General features: G+C 39.7%; 1 protein-coding gene across 1 annotated transcript; it reads right to left on the bottom strand.

The window, feature by feature from the left end:
- Positions 1–1,951: 1,951 nt before the first annotated feature.
- LOC137281376 (glucose-dependent insulinotropic receptor-like) lies at positions 1,952–2,941 on the bottom strand. The gene has a single exon (XM_067812563.1). It carries the CDS (start codon positions 2,939–2,941, stop codon positions 1,952–1,954), a length of 990 nt encoding a protein of 329 aa, XP_067668664.1.
- Positions 2,942–14,387: the final 11,446 nt, after the last annotated feature.

Raw genomic sequence — 14,387 nt, 5'->3', positions numbered from 1 at the left:
AAAAGTGACGCGCCGATGCCCGAGAAACAGTTCATCTCTTTACTTAGCCTTACAAACATGGCGCTAGAACTTACATCTGTGATCTGTGAGAAATGGGGATGAAGCAAGCATGCATATACAAATGTATTGCATTGGATTCATTACATAGCGGGTCGCGTAATGCAATGATATTGATCTGGAAGACCTCTGTACATCTGTAACTCAGCAACCCCGTCACTCGGTGTTCACATTGCCAATAAAAGTGTCTGTGCACTCTCCGCGACACTGATAATTTACGGGACATTTCCTGCAGTAAAAATGACTACTTGTTTGGGGCAGATAAGACCGACTTCGCTCGAGTGCACTAGGTGTATCATACGGTATATGCGGGGAGGTATTGACAGGTCGACAATCGGGTCAATTTGTGTGTTTCAGCCCCTCCCAGCAAGTCGGTCTGGCATAGCAGTACCCTTACCAATTTTAAAAGGATTAGCGAAACAATCTCAGTGAGGAAATAGATCTGGAGAAGAGTACATACCGTTTCATTATATTATTACACAAAGATATATATTTTGTACACTTGTTCGTCCACGGTGGGATGGAGTAAACTTAAGATCTGTCTGTGCGTAAGCCATGATTGCGAACGCATGGCTTAGTAATGCATGGTTCCATTACTGATACTCTTTGCGAAAATTTTACTGATAAACATTCTTTAAGGTGGTGAACTCAATGTTTAACCGTTTCCACAGTACACTCGGTAACTGCTGAACTTGTTCTTATAAACTAAAATGGTTACGTCAAAGTCTTACTTAGAGGCGAATACGTTAATTTCTCTGAAATAATGAGACGACTTCATACTTAAAAAGTCCGTCTCCTATTCTCGCGGTAAACACGTTTTCTGCCGAGATTTCCTATGCGTGACACTTGGTGTTGTTGTTTACATCACTGACCGGTAACTAGCAAGTGGCCCAAGTCTGAGAATGATCAATATTTTGCAATGTAACGAATATTGGTGAGTTTTTACCAACTTGCACAAACCATAACGTTTTCCAAAAAGTATTGCTCTTCCTTTATAACGTTACGTCCTCGTTGTGCCGCGAGAATAGGAGATTTCTCATGAAGTCAGTAGCGGAGGACCTTGTTTTTTACCGAGCTCAAGAGTGATAATACACCTGATGGATCAAGCAGTTGATAGATACATATGTTAGAGGAGGAGTCTCTTCATTTAAAAACAACAAACATTCGTACGATAAGCAAGTTTTGTACTGTTTCTTTGAGCCGATATCCGTAAGTACCGCGAGGACAGGAAACGCCAGTATAATTGCTGTTAATTATTTCAAACCGCACCGCCAATCGGCCTTATGTACTTCTCTGCATGTCTGTTTGGTACAAATGTCGGCCTCGCCCCGTGTAAGTGTTACCTTAACTGTGTTAAATTCGTTGAAGAAACCCTTTTTTAATTCGTGGAATGGGAGATTTGCAACATCTAAATGTGACTGGCAGTCTCCAAATTATCAATCGCATTGCTGCGCTGAGCCTCAGTTATTTAACACCAAATTTAAAGTTGTCAACTGTCGCAAGAGCAATGAACCCCCTTCTTCTCAAAAATGTTTGCAGACAGCGTTCACCAAAGATGTACTGATTACATAGACACCAAAAATACTAGCTATGCGTTTCTTTTTTTTCTTTTTCTTTTTGAGTAGTTTATGTGAGGGTTTCTGTGAAAAACGTTTGTTTCTTTTTTACTTTACAATAATATCATTCAATATTTATTTCTGTGTTGACAAGCATCTACATGGAAAACTGTGTGATGTCACCGGTGGAGCACAACACGCTCACCTGCTCTCACATCTGGTTGAGAGTGATTCATACACAGAATCTTATTGTAAAATCAGCATAGTATTGTTGACTAGAGAGAACTGTGTTCGTTATATTGAGATATATAGTTTATATACGTCATCACATATATCCGTTATGACGCTGGGCAACACTGCCGTTTAATCGTGTTTCTGAAGTTATCCCTGAAATCCTTTGTTCCCACTGCGTAGATTAGTGGATTAAGAAACGAATTAGAAAATCCTAACATTAATAAATATGTTCCAATAATTTCCTTCAAGAAACACGAAACCTTGTCACCCGACACTAGCTGAACAACAGTCGCTATCAAAAAAGGACACCACGTGATCAAAAGGCATCCAATCACACAGAGGAGAGTTTTAACTGACTTCCAGTTCCGGGCGGAAATGCCAAAGAGTCTACCTGACTTCCGGGTCACACCAAGTTGTTCCAAAGCATCGATTCGCTTGATGTGGCCCCTTGCACTGCAGTATAAACGAACGTAGATGACAAAGACGATCAAAATAGGCAGCACCCCTATAATGAATATCAACACAACATAGCCAGGTGACACAACGAATAAAAAAGAGCAGTATTGGTTATAATTCCCGGTATTCCATCCGATTAGAGGTGCGAATCCAATGAGAAGTGATTGAATAGTGATCCACAGCATGGCAAACACAACCCGCCTAGTGGTCATTATCTGGGTGTATCGTAAAGCACGGGTGATTGCTATGTAGCGGTCAACGGCAATCCACATCACGCACATTGTTGACACTTGAATTCCACTGACGGTGAATCCTATCCTCCCAAGACACTCGTTTAGAGTTGACTCATTTGCTTTTGTGACCACTGCACCTATAGATACAAATCCAATACACATATCCGCTATTCCGAGTAACGTCACAAATGAGTAAGTTGGTCGATGGAACTTCCTCTGTAATGCTATGAACAGCAGAACCGCCCCATTGCTCAATATGATGCATACTGACAACGGTATTAACACAATTCTCTTAACGCGTTCATGAGCATTGTCCCAGTCCGGTTCGCATGTTTCAGGAAGAGGTGTTGATGCAAGGGAAGTCATTGGGTCAGCAGTTTTTGTCAGGTTATGAAGCAACAACATGTTCTGGGTATTAATTTCCTCATTGAAACTATTCGGCTTCTTTAGTAAAATTATATCATCGTCGCGATGGACAATTCTAGCAATGACTGTTTCGCCTTGCTTAGGTGGAAGTCATTTCATCCAGTGTGGTATTTTTCAATCCGATCCATGACGATAAGAATAAAGACTCTTGGAACCGGCGAGTGGTCACGATTCCTCTTAGTCGTTGCGAAATGACCCCTAGAAAGTGTTCAAGAGCTCCAATCAGAGAAACAATCTCGGTGAGTCATTCATTGGCACTTCCTTGTGGCATATGGCTGCCATTCAGACAGACACAGTTATGTCTCAATGTGATCACCCTGAGGAACAATTTCCTTGACATTTCCTTGTATATACGGGTGCATGTACGTCAACTCGGGTGTATGAGCCATTACTTCGAATAACTGTCTCCTGCAATTAACAAAATAAATGCGTCAGTTATATCATGATAATAGTATTATTGTCTCTCCACCTGAAATCAGATTATATGATTGATAAATGACGAGTAATTTACAAGTGTAAAATGTGGAAAGTGTATTAGTGCAGCAGTTTTCGATATGTTTGCTGATGCTGATAAAAGCTGTTGAATGGAGTGTCAATGTACCTATTTAGGCTGTTATGGGACGCATCAAAGCTTATTCTTATATCATGAGTAGTTATTAGTGTCATTTCCGTGTGATGGGTACATAAATATTATACACTTATTGCATTTATGGAACATGTAGATAAACGAACATTGCACACAGGTGGTAGATAATCCAAAGTAAGATACAAGACCAACAGAAACACATTTGTACGCCAATTTATGTGAAGAGGTAATGGCAAGATGACCGAAAGGGGAAGAATCTATCGTATTTACACTGCGAAAAGTTGTATTCCGGTTATGGTGTTGTATTGTATATAGAGAAACCGATTTGGGTTTACGTTTGAAAACAGCAGTCCTATATTCATTCAACGTCTGTCAGTGGCTTTCAATAAAAGTTGTGCAAATATCAGTGAGTAGTTTCCAGATTACAATGCTATAAAATCGCAACGTATGGGCCGAATATCTTTACAAGTTGTGCTGTCATTTCGCGATTGATGTTAATCAATATTTTATATATCATTCAAACAAGTAGGGGATATTGGATGTACAAGATTGATAAAGTACAAATGATGAAGCCAAGGAAGAAACTGTTGATGATCAGAAATGAAGGAAAAATGGGACAATATATTTCATTCATTTGGACATGTTTCATCAGTATGTATATATTGTTTTTTCTCGTATGCATTGGCACTGGCATTGGCTAGAGGTATGGAATGTCCACTGCATTTTTTTAATGGCATGTATTTTCGGATAAAATATATTGTTAATAACTGAGGACCATAGTGAGTGTTTGCTGTGACCTTTTTTTGATACAAATGTATAACTGCAATTTGCCAAACTAATGTGTATACGGATCAAATCTTATAATACCAATATACTTGTAAAGTTACTTCACGACCAGGTTGGCAAGGTTCTGGACGGGGCAGGTTGTAATTGACCTCTGAATTACAGTAGAGGGTCTAGACGAGTGCCATACTGACAGATGTCCTTCTGTAAATACGCAATCGATCATGGCTGTATTGATCTTGTTCATACAAGTTGCCTAAACAAATAAATAAAGCGAAAGACTGAATCCCGATCAAATGGTAGAATGCACCGGGTCATTTCGTTCATTTAGATAACACTCCACTTCCACTACCTACACACACTGCATGCATTTTTCGAAATAGTTTACAAATATTTCTAGCCAGTCGGGATAGCTATGCCTTAAAGTTACTAGCTAAAATAATTCACTAGCTCGAAATTTGAATGTGGACACGGAATTCATCATTAAGCTGCTAATGAGATGAACAATTTTATCAGGCCTTAATCATGCATGATTTAAACAAGTATTATAACTTAACTGGTCGGAGAGATTGATATATTTACAGAGTGGCCCCATAAAAATATACTGGCCAGTCGGACCGGTGACTCTGGAACTTTACTGGCCCGACTGAAATTTTACTAGTGACAGACTAGCGGGCCAGTGGTTATTTCTCACAGTCACTGCAGAACAAACGATAGACTGCTTACTTCGAGCACACTGACAGGAACAGGTTTCAATGAAAACCAATGCAGTGTATTTTGTCCACGTTAGGTAAACACCTTCCGTTCAGTTTCGGAAGTTGTGGCTGGATAACCCTGGGGTGATCCACGTGAAAGGAATGTTCCCAGCTGTACTGAATCAGAGCATGGTTAATGTGATGGAAACAAGATGCTGATGTAGCACACTCCTGCTCATCATCACATTATTCCTTCAGAGAGACATACATATGTTCGCATCCGAAGCAATGCTTGCATTTATCAACTAGCTGGCTGTTAATATTCAGCAAAACGATAATATATCCTGGTCAGTAAATGGGGATTAATTAATGTTGTGGTACGCTAAGATCATGTTTCCATTAAAACTGTGCATTTAATGATAAAGGCACAAAACCATGTCATTTCTGACATAATTTCAGATATGGAGGCACAAAGATTTTATCTCTGTGTCTGCATGTGTAGTTGACATAAAATACCGTACTATTTCCAATGTTTCCTCTTACATCCATTGTAAACCATTAATTTCACAAGGAATATTTTACGGGTGCAAGACAAGAGAAGGCATTTGCAGCTTTAGTCATCCGTTGTAAACCATTAATTTCACAAGGAATGTTTTACAGGTGCAAGACAAGAGAAGAAATCGTTAGTTTACATTAATATAAAACTCTCCAAAATGTAAATGTTTCCACCATCCAAAATGGCATGTAGCAGACATTCTAGGGGAAAATAAGAGCTCTATGAAAAAGATACGTATGTTGTGGTTTCACCTGATCACTACTGACTAAGAGTGCACGTGGTGTCTTGCAAAATAAGTCTAGGGCAACATTTCCTTAGTATCAGGTTTGTAGCAATAAAACCGTTCTGTTGCCTAATAGGGTAGTCATTATTTGTCGTCATTTTATTGTAGTAAGCATCACTAAATCCCACTTATTTATTTTTTAAAATGTTTAACATTTTAGAAAAAAAAAACAATTAAATTATTACCTTTCAGTAACAAGTTTGCCTAATTCCATGTTAAATTGTAAGGTGAAGTATTCTCTGTACGTATGCCTTCAGAAAATACCATTTCAGTATGATTAAGTTGTGAGGTGTTAGTTTCAAGGATGGTTGATGATAATACACTGGGTTTATGTTCATAGAATATTTTATTTAAAAACGCATTAATTGGTGACACATTTACAGGCCCCGTGGCAGCTATACCACAAAGCATAAATGACAAGTTACCATATTGAGTTGGACGTCATGCACAACATCACAATGAAATATATCCATGAGCATAGATCGTTTTAAAGGCGAGTACGAAAACACACGTTGGTGCATATGCTCTGAAAACCAGAATTATACAGGTATATATGGTAACTGTGACATACTTTACTCGGATTTCAACTCAGGAAGAACTGACACTGAAACATGACAACTGATTACTGCAATCTGAGAGGAACAAACAAAATTGTCAACATCAACATTGCTTGACAGTATGATCACCATGACTACCCCACCAATCTGATTGTCGTAGTGTTTAGATAATGGTTGTTCTGATTGTATGAACCACCACAGGTAACAGATACCGACAAACTTTCACAATTATCATAAGCAGCCATCCCTCGAGTTTATAACATCTGCCAGTCCCTTCCTCATATAGCGAAAGAAGCATCAAAACGCTCCACTGCCCGTTGCAGTACCGCCTTATAGTTTAACACCCGTTCACAGTGGCCGTTCGTGTTCCCCAATCTGCCAGAAGTTGAATGACACTTTAGTTCATGCCTGGTCACTATTTACGTATTCCAACTTTCTGTGATTAAAAAAGGACGCGAGGAAGAGCGTTGAACATCAAAGAGTGAAGTTGAACTCATCACAGAAGGCGTCAGTTCCTTCGGGAAATGTAGATGATTCTAATCAGTCTGAAAAGCAGAGAGCATCCCCATAAAAAAAATTGAAGCATTCGCATTGGTATAAAACGTGACCTGTTGGCACATATAGAAACGAGCCGTTACCACTTTAATTATTGATAGAGCTGTCACTGTTGAAACCTGGTACTGTCACATCTTTTGATGGGTATGCTTTACTTGTGCCAGTCATCAAGAATGCAACATTCATACCCCGTGCTGTAAAACCTGACTATGAATAAATAATGCTACGAACGGTAGTTGCAGATGTTGCACATTTTAAGTAGCAGGGCATCTCACCAATACATACACCTTTTGTACAGCATGTGGAATAAACAGCTTACCAGACAAGACATATGCGGTGTCGTCCCCTTTTCCACACCTTTACGTCTGGACACAGCGAGAAAGAGGCAAGTAAATTCCCCAATAGACGACACTTTACCAGGCTCGTTTGTGTAACTCATAAGTGTGTTTGAGGCGGATGAAGATTGGAATTAGACAAAAGTCATCCTATCCCAGCTGCATACATCGATGCTCATACTGTTGATCACCTGATTGGTTCATATCGTAGGACAAAGCAGGAATATTGCTGAGGGCGGGAGTTAATAAATAAACAAAAACTTATGCACATGCACAATGTATCTTTTTAGCCGCTCCACTAAAATAGAATCTGCCATTATGCATGCCACCACTGCCCAAACAAAGGAGCTACAAATGGCAGTAGAGTTAAATCTGGTTAAATCTTTCATCACCATCAGTGGTTGGCTTCGCTTCACTGTAAATATAAAACAAGTGAAGCTCATTTCTGGAGTCCCTGCAGTGATATATAGTTCGTGTTTCTTTCTTATCCAATGGCTCTGCTTCTCGTGTCGACATGAGAAACAAGCATACCCAATGGCACTGCTTCACATTCATATGTCAGAAACAACTACACCCAATGGCTCTGCTTTACCGGTCAATGTGGGTAAGAAATACACTTAATAATACTGCCTTACATGTTAATAGGAGAAATAGGTAAACTCAGTGGTACTGCATCACATGTCAATATGAGAAACATATATACCAAAAGTACTGCTTCACATATCAATATGAAGAACAGATATACCCAATGGTATTGCTTCACACGTCAATATGAGAAACATATATACCAAAAGTACTGCTTCACATATCAATATGAAGAACAGATATACCCAATGGTATTGCTTCACACGTCAATATGAGAAACATATATACCCAAAGTACTGCTTCACATATCAATATGAAGAACACATATACCCAATGGTACTGCTTCACACGTCAATGTGAGAAACATATATACCCAAAGTACTGCTTCACATATCAATATGAAGAACACATATACCCAATGGTACTGCTTCACACGTCAATATGAGAAACATATATACCAAAAGTACTGCTTCACATATCAATATGGGAAACAGGTGTACCTAATAGTACTGCTTCACATATCAATATGGGAAACAGGTGTACCTAATAGTACTGCTTCACATATCAATATGGGAAACAGGTATTCCTAATAGTACTGCTTCACATGTCAATATGGGAAACAGGTGTACCTAATAGTACTGCTTCACATGTCAATATGAGGAAGAGGTATTCCTAATAGTACTGCTTTACATGTCAATATGAGAAACAGGTATTCCCAATGGTACTGCTTCACGTGTAAATATGGTACTAATTTAAATGTCGATATGAAAAATACGTATTCCTAAGGGTACGGATTCACATGTCGAAATGAGAAACATGCATACACAGTGATACTGGGTCACATGCCGATATGAGAAACACATATATACCACATGGTACTGCTTCACATGTCAGTATGAGTAACACCTTTACCCAGTGGTATTGATTCACCTACCGATAAGAGAGATAAGTTCACCCAATAGTACTGTTTCAAATGCAGATACATAAAACATGTATAGCCAGCGGTACCGACTCACATGCCGATATCAGAAACATGTATACCACATAGCACTGCCTCACATGTCAACATGAGAAATCACGGGTTCACACACATTAGGAATATGGTATTAACACATGCGGTAATTAAATACAAATCTCCAGTTAATTATTTGCAGAGGTGTAACCTAAGGTTATCCCTTTGACAGAAAATGCAGCACACTGTGTTACCCATGTGTATGCGTAGATATATCAAATCCGTAAACATAACCTCAAGTTACAATTATTAAATAAATGTTTACCTTGACAACGAGTATCCGGCTCGGGTTTTACGGTAACTGCTCATTCAAGAACAAGACGCTGGATTTCTTTACCATTCTTGTCAAGCCGACAGCCCTTGCGTTGCTTCATATCAGACCCTCATTCTAAATGGGGCACCACATGGCAACGTGATTGTTTGTAGCTGTGCAAGGAGCTGTTTAGTCAGGTGCCGTGTCGAGGCAACAGTGATGTATTGCTAGTATACTTTGCCCCTAGATAACACTGTGGTGTTGGTATGAGTTTAGACTCTCCATGGGTAGTTAGAGAGGGATCCTTCATATTTATGGGAGCGGCTGAGAAGTTTTTGTCCTAGTAATTTTCTTTTTCCGTCTACGTGAAAATCCGGGTTAGATTTGATCGCCAGCCACCCATGTTTGTCACAAGAGGCGACTTACCGGGTCGGGTGATCAGGCTCCATGAATTGACACATGTCACAGAATCCCAGTTATGTCGGTACATGCTCATGCTGTTGATCCGTGGATTGTCTGGTCCAGATCCGATTACATACAAACTGCCATTATATTACTGGAATATTGCTGAATGGGGTTCAAAATTATGCTCACTCACTCACTCTTTTCCCGTCAGTTCTTCAAGACATATATGTTACCTGAAAGCATGAGTTTCAAGAAACAAACCAACTAAACTGTTTATTTAATCAGCACTTAAAATACTACTCAAATTTTCCCAAGTATCCTCATAACGATACGAAGGTGTGCTTCGTGTGCATCTGTTGGAGTTTATGTAGACAATGCTGCACGGAGAAATGCTTATTGGACAAAAGTTCGTCTTCGTATAACAGCATATAGCTTGCAACCAATGACAAGTCACATATTTTCAAAACCCCCTATGACAACGGGCCAGTGGTTACAGTCATCATGAAATTGATAGTCTACTGGTGTTGGCAATGCTTAAGTCACTTTGTATATGCTGTGACTACTTCGTGTCAACTGCTCTACTGGGGAGGGCGTTATTTTGACCAGTGGTTGATATTATAAGCATCGAGACACTCCTCTACCGCGGAGGCCGTTATTTTGACCTATGATTGATAGTATAAGCATTGAAGTAAAGTGATGATAAGGATCTGCAAGGTAGCATGTTCCCCATAGCCATAAAATTAGAATCACAGCACATGTCAAATGCTGTTGTATTTCACAGATTCGCACGATAATTCATTACAGTGTGGGACGGCACCAGGTGTGATGCATGGGCTGCATGCTTTGGTTGAAACCCACAACCACCATTGTAATGCTGCACACCAAGGATTCAGTCAGGGTGAAACAGGCATTCCAATTCCAATAATAGGATCCCGGCATGGCAAGTGTAAATAATTCTGCACAGCTGGACTATCTTTGGACCTTCCGGTAAAGAAATCGTGCTGAAAGGAACTACAGAAACTCCTAACGCATCTCATATCAGTAAGACAAGATATAATAGTGTGAATGCTGCTTTCATGGTGTAAGATAGTGCAATGTTCCGTAAGTGAGTGTGTGAGTGAGGTCAGTTTTACGCCGCACTCAGCAATATCCAAGCTATGTGACAGGGGTCTGTAAATAATCGAGTCTGGATCAAACAATCCACTGATGAACAGCATGACCAAATGGGAATCTGTGCCCCCATGTGGCCGAAGAAAAGAACTAGTTCCTTTTAGCGGTCGTAATATAACTTGAATAACGCTAAGTGCGGGGAAATACGAAACTCATTCGCTCACACTTTCATCAAGCAAAATGCAAGCGCACGGTGCAGACTCGCTCTTGAGGGATTTGGCAAGGACAGCACCAACAGGGTGCTGATTCAAAGGAAAGAATGAAGCTTCGTTGATTGTGTTTATGTAAAATGAATGTTTGTACTTGTTTATCAACTCAATCATCTATCTTCAAGCATCCCGTTTTACCGCATTCTCCCCAGGCTGTGGTGCCCGGGCCATATGGAAGGCTTCCTATAGTTACATGATAACAAAACATTTTTTGAGAGAAATCCCAGCTACAGGAATTGGCATGACTTCTCTATATACTTAAACAAAAGGTGTGTTTGTGGAAAACACACAAACGTATGGGTTGATGACGTCCTTTAAAAACATCTCTTTTTCATCTGTTCTGTTTCATCGTAACCATTACCTTCAGTGAAGCCCTTCCACACAAAACACAGGTTTTGACGATGTTTGGAGATTTTATGTTCATTAAAGAGTTAGACTGTCGAAGTGTGGAGAAAAGGTTTTCCGTTGTGATGTACTTAGTTCATGTAGTATCTTCTTACAGTTTTCCAGTAAGTGAGGGTTTACGTCGCTTTCAGCAATGTTCCTAAATGGGTTTCATTCATTGTACCCATCTGACGAATGAAACCCGGATCTTCGGCATGACGAGCTAGCGCTTTAACCACTAGATGACTAGACTTACAGCTAGATGACTAGACCTTAACCTAACGGTACATTACTCTGCTTTTCATTGACGCTGAGGACGCTTGTTAAATCATGCAAACTCTACGTATACACGTAAATACACATCTCACGGGGAAAGGTGAGACATGTGTATTTCCTTCCCTTGGACGTATATACTTACCTGGCGTTTCGTTGGATATGTCTTGTTTTATGGTTTCTTTAATCAATTCAGAACAGGCTGCGCAAGAAATTTAATTCTTCAAAATCTTGATCGCTATTCCCATAAGTGCCTGTGATAAGGCTGTCGTTATTTCTTCATTTCATCATTTAAAACATGTGTACAATTTGCGACACCATCACACAAAATATATAGAATAGCAATTAGCTACACACACATATTTTATATTAAGTTATGACAGATCAATTGCTTTCCAATTATTAATTAAAAAAACAAGAATAAATATTCCCTATTTGTTAGTTATATTCCAGCAATATTTCAGTTGTTCAGTCTGGAAATAAACGAGTATGGACCAGACAATCCAGTGATCAACATTATGAACATCGATATACACAAATGAGCCTTACCACCCACCCCTTTAGTGGTCACTTAAGACAAGCATGGGTTGCTGACGACCGACTCTAAACCGGACCTTCACGGATATATGTAGTCATTGGGATGTGATGGCACGTGCCAACCAAGTCAGCGAGTCTGATCACCCAATCCCGTTAGTCGCCACTTCGGGCAAAGATGAAGGCCAATTCCTAGCCAGGTCTTCACGGATCGATACAGTACCGAAAGTATTGCAGTGATTTCTAATGAATCACGGAAATGTACATATCGGTTTGTAATTACCTTGATCATTGTTGATTTATTACATACGGTTTAGAGGGTGCTGTAACAACGCTTACGGCTGTCAAAGCACCTTCACGTTCAAACCTCGTCAAACATTATCTTGAAGAGTATTTAACCTGTCATGAAGATTAATTACGTTATAAGAGGGCCACGACACGACGGCAAACAACGACTGCATCGAAACAGCCTTAACAGAACAGTCAGTGTACTTGATAATTATGTATGTGTCACGGGTTCGTTGGATCACTCATGTTTAATTAAGTTTTAACACGGTCTAAGCAGCTTGATTTCCCTTAGCACCCGAATAATTTTCTAGATGAGATGATAAATCGTCTTTTGTCGCTGTCCCGGTAGTTAACACTTAACACGTTTACGATAACCACAACCCCTCACGCCAAACGCTCTTGTCGACAGCCGGTCATATTAAAGGTGTAACGCGTACTTGTCGCTAAAACCAATAGAGAGTGTTCCTGTGTTAAGCTTCTTTAAATAAACCCCCACTACAGGCAGAGTGCTGATCAATGAGAAATATTGATCCGATTTATTGTTGTGGTTGTAAACGTGTACTATGAGCTGATGATTTATTGATGTATATCTCAAGTAACAAGTAGTAATCCCTTTGGTAGAATTGAGTACATGATATAATCCGGACACTCAGCAATCAGGACACTGTAATGTTTTGAATGTAATGGGACTTGCGGCGTATATCAACAAACCTGTTCATTTTTTAAAACTTCCAGTGGCGTAGATCGATATTCATATTGTTGATCACTGGATTGTGTGGTCCTTAGTAGATTATTTACAGACCACCGCAATACACTTGTAGTTGGAATATTGTCGAATGCAGCGTAAAACTAAACTCACTTACTCACTGTTTCACTAGCTTGTAGGAAAGAAGTCCTCGGTAAAAGTGTATCAGGACAAAGGTCCTCTGTAAGCAGGTCCGTTTTAGTAAACACTGATTTAGTTAATATGTTTCTTTGACAAGATTGATTAAAATAACCACGAAGAAGTCGCATACAATGACAGATTAAATTTTAACATTTTAAATTGTTTGATCTTGTGACATCTAAATGAGCATGATGTCCTCACGGAGAAAGCATCTAAACTAACCTTGGATCTCCAGTAAAACAGCCGTAAGTGTCTCAGTGCGCAAGCATCTCACCCAGGGCTACTTACCAGTAAAGGCCATTGTAATCTATATATATCCTGCTATTCTACAACATTAGTACCAGGGGCACCTTTCACAAAACAACCTTTACTATGGTTAACTACCATTCTCTAACACTGCACTAAGGGTACCTTAGACTCAGGTATCCACAGTGCAGTGTTAAAGGATGGGAATGGGACTCGATTGTTTACAGACTTCCGCAATATAACTGGAATATTGCTGATTGCGGCGTAAAACTAAATTCACTCACTCAATCACTCATGCTTTCTCTGTGTAAACGTTAACAATACGGTTAGATAGTATCTGCAAGTGAGTGAGTGAGTGAGTGAGTTTAGTTTTACGCCGCACTCAGCGTATCTGGAAGTAATACTGGTAGATCTGTGATCGTGGTAAAGGCATGTCCGTCTGCGAGTATAACTGAAACCTTAGGAAATATGTATTGTCAATATATACTGTAACTCTCCATTCCTGAAAGATAATGGAGCCGAGGTCTCGGACGGTCCTAGGCACATTGTGTTTAAGAAATGGAGAGTTGCGAGGATATTACCCTACATAAGTTACATTATTGGTAATTTTATAACGTGTGGTAAAGAGTACGAACTATCAAGGTCTTACAGAACTGGTACACATCGCTCCATTCATGAAATGTAATGGAGCGAGCAAACAACGGGATGTCACAAATGTTTTCTAAATTCAGTGTCTCTTGAAGATCCAGGCTGGACAAATCTGTTGTGTTCATATTCCCTGCACCTCTGCCGACGATAACACTCGTCATGCCAATATTTACAGCACTTCT

Source organism: Haliotis asinina, chromosome 4 (assembly GCF_037392515.1).
Source record: "Haliotis asinina isolate JCU_RB_2024 chromosome 4, JCU_Hal_asi_v2, whole genome shotgun sequence".
NCBI lineage: Eukaryota > Metazoa > Mollusca > Gastropoda > Lepetellida > Haliotidae > Haliotis > Haliotis asinina.
Note: the sequence above shows the minus strand (reverse complement) of the source record. Positions and strands in the feature narration are given on the sequence as shown.

Coding starts and splice junctions, on each gene's coding strand:
- LOC137281376 (XM_067812563.1), bottom strand. CDS start 2,941: ATGTTGTTGCTTCATAACCTGACAAAAACTGCTGACCCAATGACTTCC.